Source organism: Palaemon carinicauda, chromosome 39 (assembly GCF_036898095.1).
Source record: "Palaemon carinicauda isolate YSFRI2023 chromosome 39, ASM3689809v2, whole genome shotgun sequence".
In the NCBI taxonomy this organism is placed as follows: Eukaryota; Metazoa; Arthropoda; class Malacostraca; order Decapoda; family Palaemonidae; genus Palaemon; species Palaemon carinicauda.
This window is the reverse complement of record NC_090763.1, coordinates 25,072,601-25,086,463: the sequence shown is the minus strand read 5'-3', so window position 1 is coordinate 25,086,463 and position 13,863 is coordinate 25,072,601. Positions and strand designations below refer to the sequence as shown.

General features: G+C 38.1%; 1 protein-coding gene across 3 annotated transcripts in view; it reads left to right on the top strand.

The window, feature by feature from the left end:
- The window catches only part of LOC137630817 (leucine-rich repeat and WD repeat-containing protein 1-like), a 58,844-nt gene continuing 44,981 nt past the window's right edge, over positions 1-13,863 (top strand). The window contains exons 1-4 of one of the 3 annotated variants that reach the window (XM_068362365.1): positions 1-661; positions 5,982-6,086; positions 7,804-7,917; positions 8,800-8,945. In XM_068362365.1, the coding sequence (XP_068218466.1) occupies positions 7,885-7,917; positions 8,800-8,945 (179 nt within the window). In that variant the 5' untranslated portion in view covers positions 1-661; positions 5,982-6,086; positions 7,804-7,884. Of the gene's footprint in view, positions 662-1,438; positions 1,830-5,981; positions 6,087-7,803; positions 7,918-8,799; positions 8,946-13,863 lie in introns of those variants that run through there. The other 2 variants (XM_068362363.1, XM_068362364.1) reach the window with 2 other exon arrangements.

Here is a 13,863-nt window from a genome sequence, read left to right as displayed (position 1 = left end):
TTCCACTACGATACATCCTCTCTTTCCTTTCAATCCGAATGTCTTTCCAAAGTGTGACAAGTGGATATTTTAGATGGATGGTCCATCATCCAACCAGACCTCAGACTTAATTAAAACTTGATCGAAACACCCGCTGTGATTCTTCACTCGAGAAGAGGACAAGTGACATATTTCTTTATGGTAGCTACAACACTGCCATATTATTATTACTTAAATCGATAACAATTACTTAACAGAATTGTATAAGTCATTATATTTCGTAAGTAATGTCCAAGTTGGATGCCCCGCTTATTCTAAGAAAAGTCAAAGTATTATCGATTCTCCTTATACCAAACTTTAGTTGCAATTGTTGAGAGAGAGAGAGAGAGAGAGAGAGAGAGAGAGAGAGAGAGAGAGAGAGAGAGAGAGAGAGAGAGAGAGAGAGAGAGAGAGAGTTTACTCTTAGCTCTATTCAAAAGTGATTGATTGATTGATTATCACTTGTCTGGCATGCCGACATTATTCAAAAGTGAAAATTAGTGCTATGCTGCAAATATGAAATAAAAATACCGCTTGGAATTCAAGTACATGAAAAAATTCAACGGAACTGTAGGCTACAGATGACAAGTGAGGCAAGCAGAAAACGAAAAGGTTTTTACTGCCAGAATTCAACTAATATCAGGTAAGCCTTAGTTTCATGGCAGCAATCATCCTGCAAAATAATTAATCTATTATGAAACATGTTTTGATATATATCATAATTGAATTCATTCTAATAATACGTATTCTAAAGATAGAAAGTTCAGCATCATATATATATATATATATATATATATATATATATATATATATATATATATATATATATATATATATATATATATATATCACCAAAATCACATAAATATAATTTCTGTAACTAATTTCAATGTGTTCATCTTACATCGATGTATACTGCTAATTTTCTCTCTCTCTCTCTCTCTCTCTCTCTCTCTCTCTCTCTCTCTCTCTCTCTCTCTCTCTCTCTCTCTCTCAGTAAACATATTTTTTTTCATATTCTAAGCTACTTGCTTATTACTCCCTATTGAAAAAAAACTTTGTTAATGGTTTGTATTCACGTTGAAAATGACTTATTGGATTCATTCCTCATTAATGATAAGCTAAATTTTCCGAAAAAGCAAAATTTCTAATCAGTGCAGGAATTGGAAATAACTAAAGGTGCCTATTTCAATATGATAACAGTTATTAAAAAACGGGTACACAATAATTATACCTAGCTATTTAGGTAAAACTACCAATGTTATTTCATACGGCTGGCAGCTGTGTATTTGTGAAATGGGAAACACTACCCAACGGCCGTTCGTAACTAAACTGTCCTCCAGTCATTGTGTTTCCTGTAACTGTTGTGCACTATTAATTTGCTATTATGATATCTGAAATATCTATTTTAAATAAACACACACATGTGATTTGTTTTATAAGATTTTGCAGGCTTGAGAGAAAACTTGAATGCCTGTACTGATTTTGCTTGATAAATCTTGCTGCCGAAAAATAACGCAATACACGCTACTGTAATTGAGAAATTTACAAGGATGGGGATTCAAAAGCCTTGTCATTGGGTTGTATATGTACTGTCAGCCTTTTTTTTTTATTTGTAATGATCCACCTTCAACCCAAGGAGAGAGACTAGGAAACATAACTGTACGATAACTCTAAGATGAATCAAAGTGGTAGTCGACTCGATGAACGATAATTTAACAGTTTGTTGAAAACTTGGACACTATATGTTCACGTCTGATTATTGACACCTGGAAGACCAATTATTGAAAGGATCCTTTACTATGAACAAGGTAAATATGACATGTTTTGGTGTTAATGTCACATATTTAAACATATAATACATAATCATACGTAATAAACCTGTTATGTTTAGGCCTATTAAAATCTAAGGCCTATAATTTCATATGTGACTGGTTACAGTAGAACCAGAGTTTTTATCTTCTCCCGGTATCTAGTACCAGGATTGGACTAGTGTCTGTCCTTTTGTAGCAATACTGGAATTATAGCAAGGATTCTCAGATATCAAACATTACATTTGAAATGATCGAACATCATATTATATTTTGCAAAGCACCGAATTGCTATGTTTATCAAGTAGCTTTTCACCCAACTCAAGACTACGTTTACTGCTAGGTAGAACTGCTGGTCACCCATCCAATTGCTGGTAAATACTAAACAGGTTGTTTGTAAAGAAAGAGTCGAAGTCATCTCCTGTGACTGCACGTCATTAAGAGATGCAATTATTATTATTATTATTATTTGCTAAGCTACAACCCTAGTTGGAAAAGCAGAATGTTATAAGCCTAGGAGCGCCAACAGGATTAGATAGCCTAGTGACGGAATTAAGGAAATAAATAAACGATGAGAGAAGTAGTGAACAATCAAAGTGAAATATTTTAAGAACAGTAAACAACGTTAGAATAAATCTTTCATATATAAAATATAAAAAAAAAACATGAAAAAAAAAGCAAGAGAAATAAGATAAGATAGTTTGCCCAAGTCTAATGACAGCCCCATAAGACATTCCAAAACTGTCAGGAAAGTTCTTAAGTAGAATGTATTATTTTAAAGTAGCAGTGTATTGTAAGTACTACATTTGTGTTTCAGCAAACCTATTGATAACTTACACACTGTTACCGCCAAATAAACGGTATGTAGAAAAGTAGGCCTATTATGGATCCTTTATTTTGATGGTTTGTGTTAAATACCTCATCGACGTTACATATCGTAAATTTAACTCTATTCGGTGCACCCTCTATTCTCTTTATTAAAGTCTTCCTGTTTTACCTTAGGCCTATGTTAACTTTTCAAAACCTTTTTATCAATGAAACAAAACGGTGCTATTATAGTATGCTATCTACCGCCGATTTTGCTATCTACCACCCCTCTCTGACTATAGTATGATACCTACTATCAGTCCCAAAGGATACGGTCTACTTGATAATCCGCCTCTAATAAGGAGGATCAATACCGACTTGATAACCTAACCCAACCTAACTTAACCTAACCTAACCCAACCTACAAACTGCTTATAATTATGCACCCATGTTGTCCTGCCAATAAATATTAAACTATCATTAAAGTCCAATGAGGATAACATACTGGTGGTAAGTAATGTTTGATAATCCTCATCAAACAGGAGTATTAACATTGACTGTAGATAACATTCTTTGTGGTAGATACCATACTATAGTAGAAACTCGACGGTAGATAGCATACTACAGTATAATAACACCAACAAAACTATCCAACGAAACCGTCTTTACCTGTCCGGGATCCCGCTACCTTGATTTAAGAGATGATTTTTTAATCTCTCTCTCTCTCTCTCTGGTGGATATACGAGGTGCCTCACACTGAGGGACCTGGAGGAACCCAAACGAAAAATAAGGCAATAAGGTAAGGCTCTCTCTGCTATTAAGCGCATTGCATTGCATACCCATAATTCAAGTTATTACGGTAGGCCAATTTTCTTACATTTTTTACTAGGTTGTAATTTAGAGAGGATGTCACCAAAATGATTCCGTCTCCGTCTCATCGATGACCGTTGAACAATATTGTAATATTGATTATCCCATTACACAGCTCTTTCGTGCGTCCTTGTTATTGCTATTATTTATTTTTCATGTCATCATTACTATCTCCAACGCCTATTGACGCAAAGGGCCTCGGTTAGATTTCGCCAGCCGCCCTACCTCGAGCTTTTAAATCGATATTTCTCCATTCATCATCTCTTACTTCACGCTGCATAGTCCTCAGCCATGTATGCCTGGGTACTTCCAACTCTTCTAGTGCCTCGTGGAGGCCAGCTGAACGTTTGGTGAACTAATCTCTCATTAGTAAAGTGCTATATTGATTCAGGATATTTAACTCTTGCTCAATGTGAGAATTCAAGTTTTTCCAATTGCAGATTTGGAGAGTGTCGGTCGGTCGGTTTGTATTAAAGCCAACACTTCTTGTTGACACGGGCCTTTCCCTTGGTCACGCTTCCTACGTGTTTTCTAGTTTCCGATTTCTATTTTATCAAATATACATGTGATATAATGTGCATAGCACGGGACCTTTCTCAGAGAGGGGGGGGGGGGGTTGAGTTGCTGAAATCTCTTCCCGGAAAAACAAATGTCTATTAAATTTAAGCAATTATATTGATACATGCATGCACTGTATATATATATATATATATATATATATATATATATATATATATATATATATATATATATATATATATATATATATATATATATATATATATATATATATATATATATATATATAAAACACTAAAGGACTGGGTTAGCATTTATTATCTGACAGTTGAATAATCTTGCTGCACTGGCTTCTCTGCCCTAAAAAGTGAGTGCCTAAAATCAGCCAGCCACTGTCTCGTACGCCTATGAAAATGTGTATTTTCCAGTAATTTAAACTGATAAATGAGTAATACGAAGGTTTTAAATCAATAAGCGAATGTTTTGACTATTAAATCATATCACTCAGCAAATTCTTATGACAATACCTTCCCAATGTTCATTCACTTTCGCTTCTCTCTCTGTTTCAGTCTATTCCTCTACAATTACATCTAAAATCATTTGTCTCTCTATTTCTTATTAATGAATAAACTCATGAATAAATGTTTCAATTCATCTACATACGAAATCCACTCAAATAAATGTTATTTGACAAATATCTGTTATTAGCTCAGGCTCTGTCAGTACATTTAACCAGCATTAAAACGTTCATTTGTTCCGATTTGTATAGTTAGGAAAAATACAAATGACTTCCAAGTTTGTCATATTACACAATATCCATAAAATATTTTCAAAAAATAACACTAAATATAACTAATGGATCTTGATGATTTTCTAATATACCATAAGTAAACCGGTTGACTTAGTTTCTTTGCGTGTTGTATCTGTACTGTTGGCCTATTTTGAAATATGTACTGAGTAAAACAATGCTACTAAATTAGTAAATACAGAACTGGTACCATGCTTTTCTTGTGCCTGTTTAAAATCTTTCTTCGCGATCGGAAACTCTTCTCACTGCTCTGTCCCCAGTTCTGTTCGGTATGATTGCTCTAGGTGGAACACGGGCTATTGCGGCGCCGTTAACGTGGATGAGACTAAAGTCCGTTTCCATACATCCCAACATAGCAACAATTTGACACCAACTAGAAATTCAGACATAGACCAAGAAGCACAATTAGATTATTTTGTGATCCTGTATATGCAATGATTTGAAATGCAGTGCTTTTATATTTGTAATAGAGATAAAAGAATGATAAAAGATCTATGAGAATAGCGTATAGGGCAATAGAAAGATGTACGAAAAAATGGACTTGGGGTTAAAGATTGTGAAGTAAAGGTCAATAAGAACCGAAAATTAAGAGTAAATGAAGATGGGAGAAATTAGTTTCTGATTAAATTCTTTCGTTGAAACGGGGAATTGAAGAGAAGGTGCTTGCCTGATCCCAAGAAAGTGAGTAGGCCTAGTCGTGAAATTGAGGAAATCAAATGTAAGGGAACGTGAGCCACGTTTGGGGGATGCGTAAAGAAAGTCTGATATAAATAAGAAATTTGTGGTTGTGACTTTTGAGATTGTAGAAAATGTAAGAACATTGAAGAATTTGAAGTGGTCGGGATCCTTGTGATTGCAATTGTTGGTAGAATTAACAGACCTGAGGGATTTTAGTCCTGATATATTCCGTTGCCACATGCTGTAGTTTAAAAACCGCCTAGTTTAGAATTATGTTAGAGAAACTTATTCGTTAACTTGTTTGACTGGTTTGCTTTCCTTTAGATGTCATTTAGAGATATAGTTGAGTAATTAAGTTCGTAGATTCATCTGCTTTCACATGCCAAGAATGAATTAAGGAAAATGTCACATTTTTGGTTCCTTTGTTATGTAATGAATATGTAAATCTTAATATTTTATTTTCACCACAGGAAACCAGGCCAAGAACTCGTCAACGTACAAAAAGGCGCAGACAAAGGACAGCGACAGATGTCAACCAACAGGCATCCCCGGAAATAGATTTGGTTACCGAATCGGTAAGTAAGAAGTTCAGCGATATAGTTTTTAATACAGAAAGAGACTCATGTCTTAGTGGGAAAAGTTTTGTTGACTTTTTGTCAGATTGAGAATTTTCGTTTTTAGGACTTTAACCTTTTTTTTTCTTTTAAGAAACAGGTTTTATGACAAGATTTAGCTTTATATTTATCACAGATTCTTGCTTAATAATTTATTTAATTTTTAACCGTTATAGTTAACACACATTTTTATCCACTATATTTAGTGTATATTTAATTTTATTCATTTATCTAACATTAATATAAACAAAACAATTTTCCTTTCAATGTTAATCGGTCAGCTCTGTAGCGGGTTTACACGGTCGAATCATTCGTCGGACGCAGTTATTATTATTATTATTATTATTATTATTATTATTATTAGCCAAGCTACAATCCTAGTTGTAAAAGCAAGACGCTACAAGCCCAAGGGCTCTAACAGGGAAAAATAACCCATTGAGGAAAGGAAATAAGGAAATAAATAAATGATGAGAACAAATTAACAATAAATCATTCTAAAAACAGCAACGTCAAAACATGTGTCATATGCAAACTATAAAAAGACTCATGTCAGCCTGGTCAACATAAAAACATTTGCTCTAACTTTGAACTTTTGAATTTCGACCAACAAGTGTTTGAAGTGATGTTCGAACGTGTGAACGAGTATTTGGTAGTCGAACACGTTTGTCGAATGGTTTGAAGAATGTCTGTTTTCGCCTGACTTTTGTGAGCTGAGCTTCATTGTCCACAAACCTTATATCATATATGATTTATGGAGAAGTCAAATTGTGTACCATCAGCAAACTTCACTTCATGTCTCTATACTACTTTTGATAGACCTATAGTATAGATTCAAAATAAGTTTGGGCCTCGAAGGTAGGATGAGAGCATGGCACTCATGGTTTGGCTGGCCTCTCTGGTCCAGTAGATAAACCAACTTAGTGATTTAAAAATAAATTTACTTATGTACAGAATTAGACGATCTCTCTCTCTCTCTCTCTCTCTCTCTCTCTCTCTCTCTCTCTCTCTCTCTCTCTCTCTCTCTCTCTCTCTCTATATATATATATGTGTGTATACACATACATACAGAAGGTACCTTAGATTTGGTAACACGTATAGTGACTACGCAGGTGTTCGAAAACTATATTCGTAAATATATTCGACTGATTGACATGAATGCAAAAAAAAAAAAAAAAAAAAAAAACCGACATTTATGTTAAAATATAGTAGTTTTATGATGAATTAAAGTCTTAATATCCCAAATATTTCCCATTGCTCCAAATGGCAAAGTCTATTTGTACTGAAATATTCGAATAATTTATGAATGTATTTAGTTTTGCAAAGTGACAAATTATTATCTATTTATTATTATTATTATTATTATTATTATTATTATTATTATTATTATTATTATTATTATTATTATTATTATTATGTCTTGCAAAGCGACAAATTATTATTATTATTATTATTATTATTATTATTATTATTATTAACCTTGTAAAGTGACAAATTATTATTATTATTATTATTATTATAATTATTATCCTTGTAAAGTGACAAATTATTATTATTATTATTATTATTATTATTATTATTATTATTATTATTATTATTATATTAATACTAATGATAATTGACTAGAACAATAAAAAATATTTTGATCACACTGAAGATAATTTTTCTTTTTTTACGTCAGGCTGATGAAATTGAACATCCGAACCAGCTGTTACAATCTGAGTTATCCTATGATGCTATCTATTCTCTAAGAACTCACTTCATGAATGGGGACAACACAGATATTCAGACACAGGTCAGTGCCATTGTCAGTATCCCCGTTATTATTATTATTATTATTATTATTATTATTATTATTATTATTATTATTATTATTATTAGCCTTGCAAAGTGATAGATTATTTTCTTTAAATCATATTATTATTATTATTATTATTATTATTATTATTATTATTACCTCCGCCAATAAAGTTGGAAGGAGGTTATGTTTTCGCCCCTCTTTGTGTGCATGTTTGTTTGTGAACAGCTTCCTGGCCACAATTTGAATCGTAAAGTAATGAAACTTGCAGGGATGGGCTGTTATATTTAAAGCTGGAAGTGATTAAATCTTTCAAGGTCAAAGCTCAAGGTCACGGTCAAGCAAAATGTTCAATTTACGTAATCAACCATAAGTTTGGACAGCGTTGTCCCAGAGACTTTAAACTTGGTTCATATTTGAGAGTATGAAAATGAACACCAATTAATAAATGTTAAGGTCAAAGGTCAAGGTCGAGAAATAAGCAGCCGCGGCAGGGGTCTTCCCTCTACTGAGTGCTTCTCTAGTTATTATTATTATTATTATTATTATTATTATTATTATTATTATTAGATTAACAAGGACAGGAAATCTCAGTTTTAGAATCAGGTATATCTTAAAATGAGAAGTGTAAAGTTAGAAAAATTGGACAGCCAAGTGGAGTAGAGCATAGAGGGAATGGGTGAAGAATATACGGCAGAAAGCATTGAAACTGGAAGAGTTCAGTGATGCTTTAATGCTACAGTAGTTATTGTTTGTTGGTAGAGAGAGAGAGAGAGAGAGAGAGAGAGAGAGAGAGAGAGAGAGAGAGAGAGAGAGAGAGAGAGAGAGAGAGAGAGAGAGAGAGTATATAATTGAAGAGTTACGTTTTTCTTTCCGCAGGTGTGGCAGTGTCTCTTTGAGCCCCATCTGTATAATCCCAGCAGAAGTACAGGTATTGTGGTCACCTGCGGAGGGTCGTCCATCTGTTTCACTCGGGTCCAAGACGGGGAGGTTCTTCTGAAGTTCGACCAACCGAATGCAGAAAAGTAAGTAGTAGAGAACTATTAAGTTACCTCGAAAACGAGGATTTGTTTTTAACTTTATTCCTCCGTCTTTAAAGGTTTAAAAGCCGCTCATGAATGGCAGAGGCAAGGGACTGTGATATTGCTCTATCGAGTAGGGCAATGCCCTGAAGACTGACCATATATTGATATGATCAGTGCACAAGCCCCCTCTCCACCCAAGCTAGGACCAAGGAGTGTCAGGCTATGGCTGGTGATGGCACAGCAGATAGACCTATAGGGTGCCCCAAACCCCCCATCCTTAGCTCACAAGGATGGTGAGGTTGCAGAGACCAAAGAAACTAACGAGTTTGAGTGGGACTCGAATGTCAGTGTGATGTTCACCAGTCAGGGATGTTATTGCATTGGTCACCACAACCCTGTGTTTGTCTGCCTCCCGTGTTGGCAAGATTCTTCTTTTTCTGCTTTGCATTTAGCTTTTCCCATTCCTATATGGGGTCGCTGTTTCTAGTCAGACTACTCCATGTTCCTCTGTCCAGTGCATCTTGTTCTCTTAGACCCTTATCCTTCATCTCATTCTATAATTTATCTTTCCGCGTGAACTTCTGCCCTCCACCTCCATGTTCATAACCCTTTTACATAGGTGTTCATCGCTTCTCCTCATGCTATGACCAAACCATTTCAGTCATCTTTCCTGAGCTTTCTTAGAAACCTCTAATACTTTGACAGTCCCTCTGATTAATTTAGTTCTGATCTTATCCTTATCTTTTGTGACACCAAACATTCATAAAAGCATTCTCATCTCGGCAACTTCCATTTTTCTTTCTTGTTCTTTCTTTATTGACCAAATCTCTGACTCAAAGAGTATGGCTGGTCTAATTGCGTTTATAAAACTTTCCTTTTTTATCTTTTTGCACTGATCCTCCTATCACAAAGTATCCCTGATGACTTTCTCCAATTCACCCGTGCACAATGAATTCTGTGACTGACTTCTGCGTCCAGGTATCCCGTGTTGGCAAGATTAAGGAAAACTAATGGACATGTGTTTAGACTTTAAAAAGATTTTCTGCTATGTTGTGGAGAACGCTTGATTAGATTTTACAGCTGCTTTTGTAAATGCGTTTTCAACCCTTTCACTGCCAGTTTTTTTTTTATAAAGAGAGTTTCCTTTTGCAAATTTTAACTAAGTTACCACTGGCAGTGAAAGGGTTAAATGAGCAGTTCTTGCTGATTATGAATGAGAGTTTACCATATGTAATGATTGATGATTGGTTAACTGTGCTAGTCTTGATCTAAGAACAAATGATAAAATAAATGGATGTTTGTTTTGTTTACGTTGAGCAGAAATGTGATTTTTTTTTTTTTAACTTGTTGGCCAAGGGGGTAGGTAACCTTATGCAAATCTGATATGATTTGCATTTTCTCCAAGAAAGAGCTAATTGAGATTAAAGATTATATATTTTTTTTTACTTAACTTTAAGGGCTGTTTTCTGGTCCTATTGTTATTATTATTATTATTATTATTATTATTATTATTATTTGCGAAGCTACAACCCTAGTTGGAAAAGAAGATGCTATGAGCCCAAAGGTCTTTATTATTATTATAATTATTATTATTATTATTATTATTATTATTATTATTATTATTATTATTTTTGGGCTCAAGCCATGGCGTCCTGATGGAAGGTTCCTTTTTGGTAGCTTCCTTGGGTAAATAACTACTAAGATATTCCCAGAGAATTTAACCACAGGTTATCACAGAATTCTAACTTCTGGAGCGAGTATCCTAAAGGTTTCCCTTTAAGACATCGTATATCAACAGGGGACGCATGTATTAACGCGCCACATAGCTATCTACACCCCGAACAGAGTTAATGCTTCGGTGTGTAAGGGCTGAGAATAGCTGGGAGCCGTTCCATAGCTAATCTCATTCGTGGCTACTACTGATACTCGAGACGTAAACAAACGGGCGCCATTGCTTAAATGACGTCACGTCCGTCTTCATCCTTTGTTCAGTAGCTCGCCCTACTTAGACAGATTTTCCCTGTGCTTTACTTATCGCTTTGCATCTACGTAATGTCGCTACCTTCAGCCTCGCCTTCTTCTGGAAAGTTGAGTACAAGGTTCCAGTATTGTTTAGTTAAGCTCTGACCGTAAAGTAAATATTACTTTCCGAGATAATTGCTGTTTTGTGGCAGAGCTGTGCCTCTACCGGACCCGCCATTTTATGGCGTCGTTGTTGTTATGCATGCCTTATTTAGTTAGCCACAACAACGCTTCCGGCCTTATTTACTAATCGATTACATTAGTTTATTTAGTCTTCATAGCTAGGAACTTTTATATCGTGTTTCGACGCTTTTTATCGGTCATCGATTGACCTCATACCAGTCGGCTACTATAGCCCCCAGGCCAGAGCGCCTATATATAAGTGTTCATGCATGATTTTATTAGTGATCCTAGGCTAAGTTATGAAGATAGTGGCATTATTTTACAATACTTTCGACCGTGATGCAAGTGTTTTTTCGCCTTCAGGGACCATATAGGGGATAGGTTAGTTAGTGTCCCTTCCTAACCTAACCTACTTGTAGGACCCCTATATGCTCCCTTCATCCCCTGCCTTGGCATTCCCTCTGTTTAGCCTTGATTCCCTTTCTAAGTAGAGGGATCAAGTGTCTAATGGAGTATTTATCGCCTCTCAGTCCTCCCTAAGGGAATGAACCCCCCTTAGGGTTGCGTCCGAGAGTGAGGAAAGGCTAGCCCTTCCTCTATGGCTAGGAATAGTCTATGACTGTCCTGCGATAGCGATATGTCTTCTATCTTTCCTAGTTCAGGGCTCTTAGCCCTGCTCTAGGTTAGGTTTTGGAAGGTTACTCTGTTCCCTGCTGAAACTGTACCCATGCACCGTTTCAGCCTGGCTGCCTTATCTTAGGTTAGGGAGTGTCCTCCCTTTCCCTAGTGGCCGCTCTGGTACAGAACCCCTTCCTTGGAAGACTCTTCTCTTCTCCCCTCCCCACCTATCTCTTGTATAGCCTAGCCTACACTTAGGTTAGTCTATACCCATCTGTCCCCTGTCCTACAACTCCTCCTTAGGGTGGAGTGATAGGGCTACCTTGAGCTTCCATGTGCAGTCCGCTCTGGTACATATACCCTTCATAGTGTCCTATGGGGTTAGCCACTGGATGTGTTCTGCATGTGGAGGTCTCCCCCCTCTCTGGGTGTCCCCTAGCCCTCCCTTGGGCTACCTAGCTCCCGGTCCTCTGTGACCCCTGCTCCTGGGTGATAGAGCCTGCCTCTATCATGGGTACACCCTCTCTGGGGGGGATGTCTGAGAGTCCATGACTGGACTTCTTACATCCCTCCCCCTGTCTCTCTCACTATCCGGGTGCCGGTCCCTTGCCGCCTCCACTGTCGGCGATACCCGCCTCCTACCTTGGTGACTCTCCCCTACCCTCATGCCGCAAGCCCCCCCCCCCCGCTTGCCGGGGGACTGTCAACCGCCGCCGGCTCCCGCCGATGGCTCTCCTCCTTCCTCCTAGCTTCGCCGTCCGCCTGCCGGTCGGCCACCGGAGTGCCGGCATCCACTGCCGGCAACCTGGTTCAGCTATAACCATCCTTGTCCCAGTCACCAATCCGGCATCCTCCGACCGCCGGAGCCGCCGCTCCTCTGCCGGCGTGCCGCCGTTGTGCCGGCGGCCGCCACCCTGGTATTACTCTTGACTTACATTTTGTCTGTTCTAATGCCAGAAACTCTGCTGGAGCGGCCTCCAGCTTGCCGGAGGTCTGCCGGAACCTCCCGGAGGCGTCAAGACTACTTGCACCCCCTTCTACTAGCTATCACTTGTATACTGATAGCCCTACACTGCAAACAGATGGCCTGTTTACACTCTTTAGATCAGTGCCTTGGTACTGTTCTATTAGTAATCATGCTGTCTCTTTGCATTCTTCAAAATTCCAGCATGCTGCGTGCATCTTAGCGCGGCTGGTTGCCGGAAGCAGTTACCCTAAGGGACCTGTTAGCCCCCTAATTTGGGACTGAGTGATCTCGGTCCCAAACTTGTCCTTGGTTTTTTCCATGGAATTCCATTGCCCTGTGGAATTTTAAGGAATACTATCCTGTGCCTTCGGCCATCTCGGATTATCCAAGGATAAAGCTTGCGGTAGCCAGCCGGGCGGGATGCATGGAGTATGTTTTCTTTACTACTTCAATCTCTATGCATCACACCCTTTCTTTAAGTTAAAATTAATGATTAATCTTAACTTAGCTTAAGAACCACTCTTATGACTCCCCCCATACTCATTTTCTCTTTCTTCCACAGGAGGAGCAGATGAAGTGTGACTTCGACTTCTGCGCTGTGAAACGCCCGCACTTCTACGGGCATACGGCTTGCAGGACTCACGCCCCTTGTGCTAACAAGAAAGGGGATCTGAAATTCTGGGACCCACTGAATTGTACGGTCTGCCAGGCTCACCTAGTTGATGCCTTCCATAACCCTCCCTCAGCGGAGGTCAGGGACACTTCTCGGGAGAAGCTACGCAAGTGGGTGCGTGGCTTCCAGAAGAATGCCACCGGACCGTACCTGGCCACTGAAGAAATGAGGTCACTCCTGTTCCCTAAGGCCTCCCCTGATTCAGTGGTACCCAAGGATGTGATCCCCACTGTCCAAATTACAGTGGAACCTGATGTTGTCATGGCCCAGTCCATGCACAAGTGCCGCCTGGATTCCGAAGATGACGAACATATGTCGGATGTCTCGGAAGACACGGAGAAGACCCTTATGGCTCAAGGAGCTGAAGATGACGAAGACCAGGTGGAATACGCCGAGTCGGAGCAAGAGGTCGCTCCTCCTTCCATCTCCGCCCCTACTCCTACACCGACGGAAGTGTCTATCCCGTCTACCTCCACGACCCCGGATCCCTCTTCATCCACTCAAGAAATGATCCG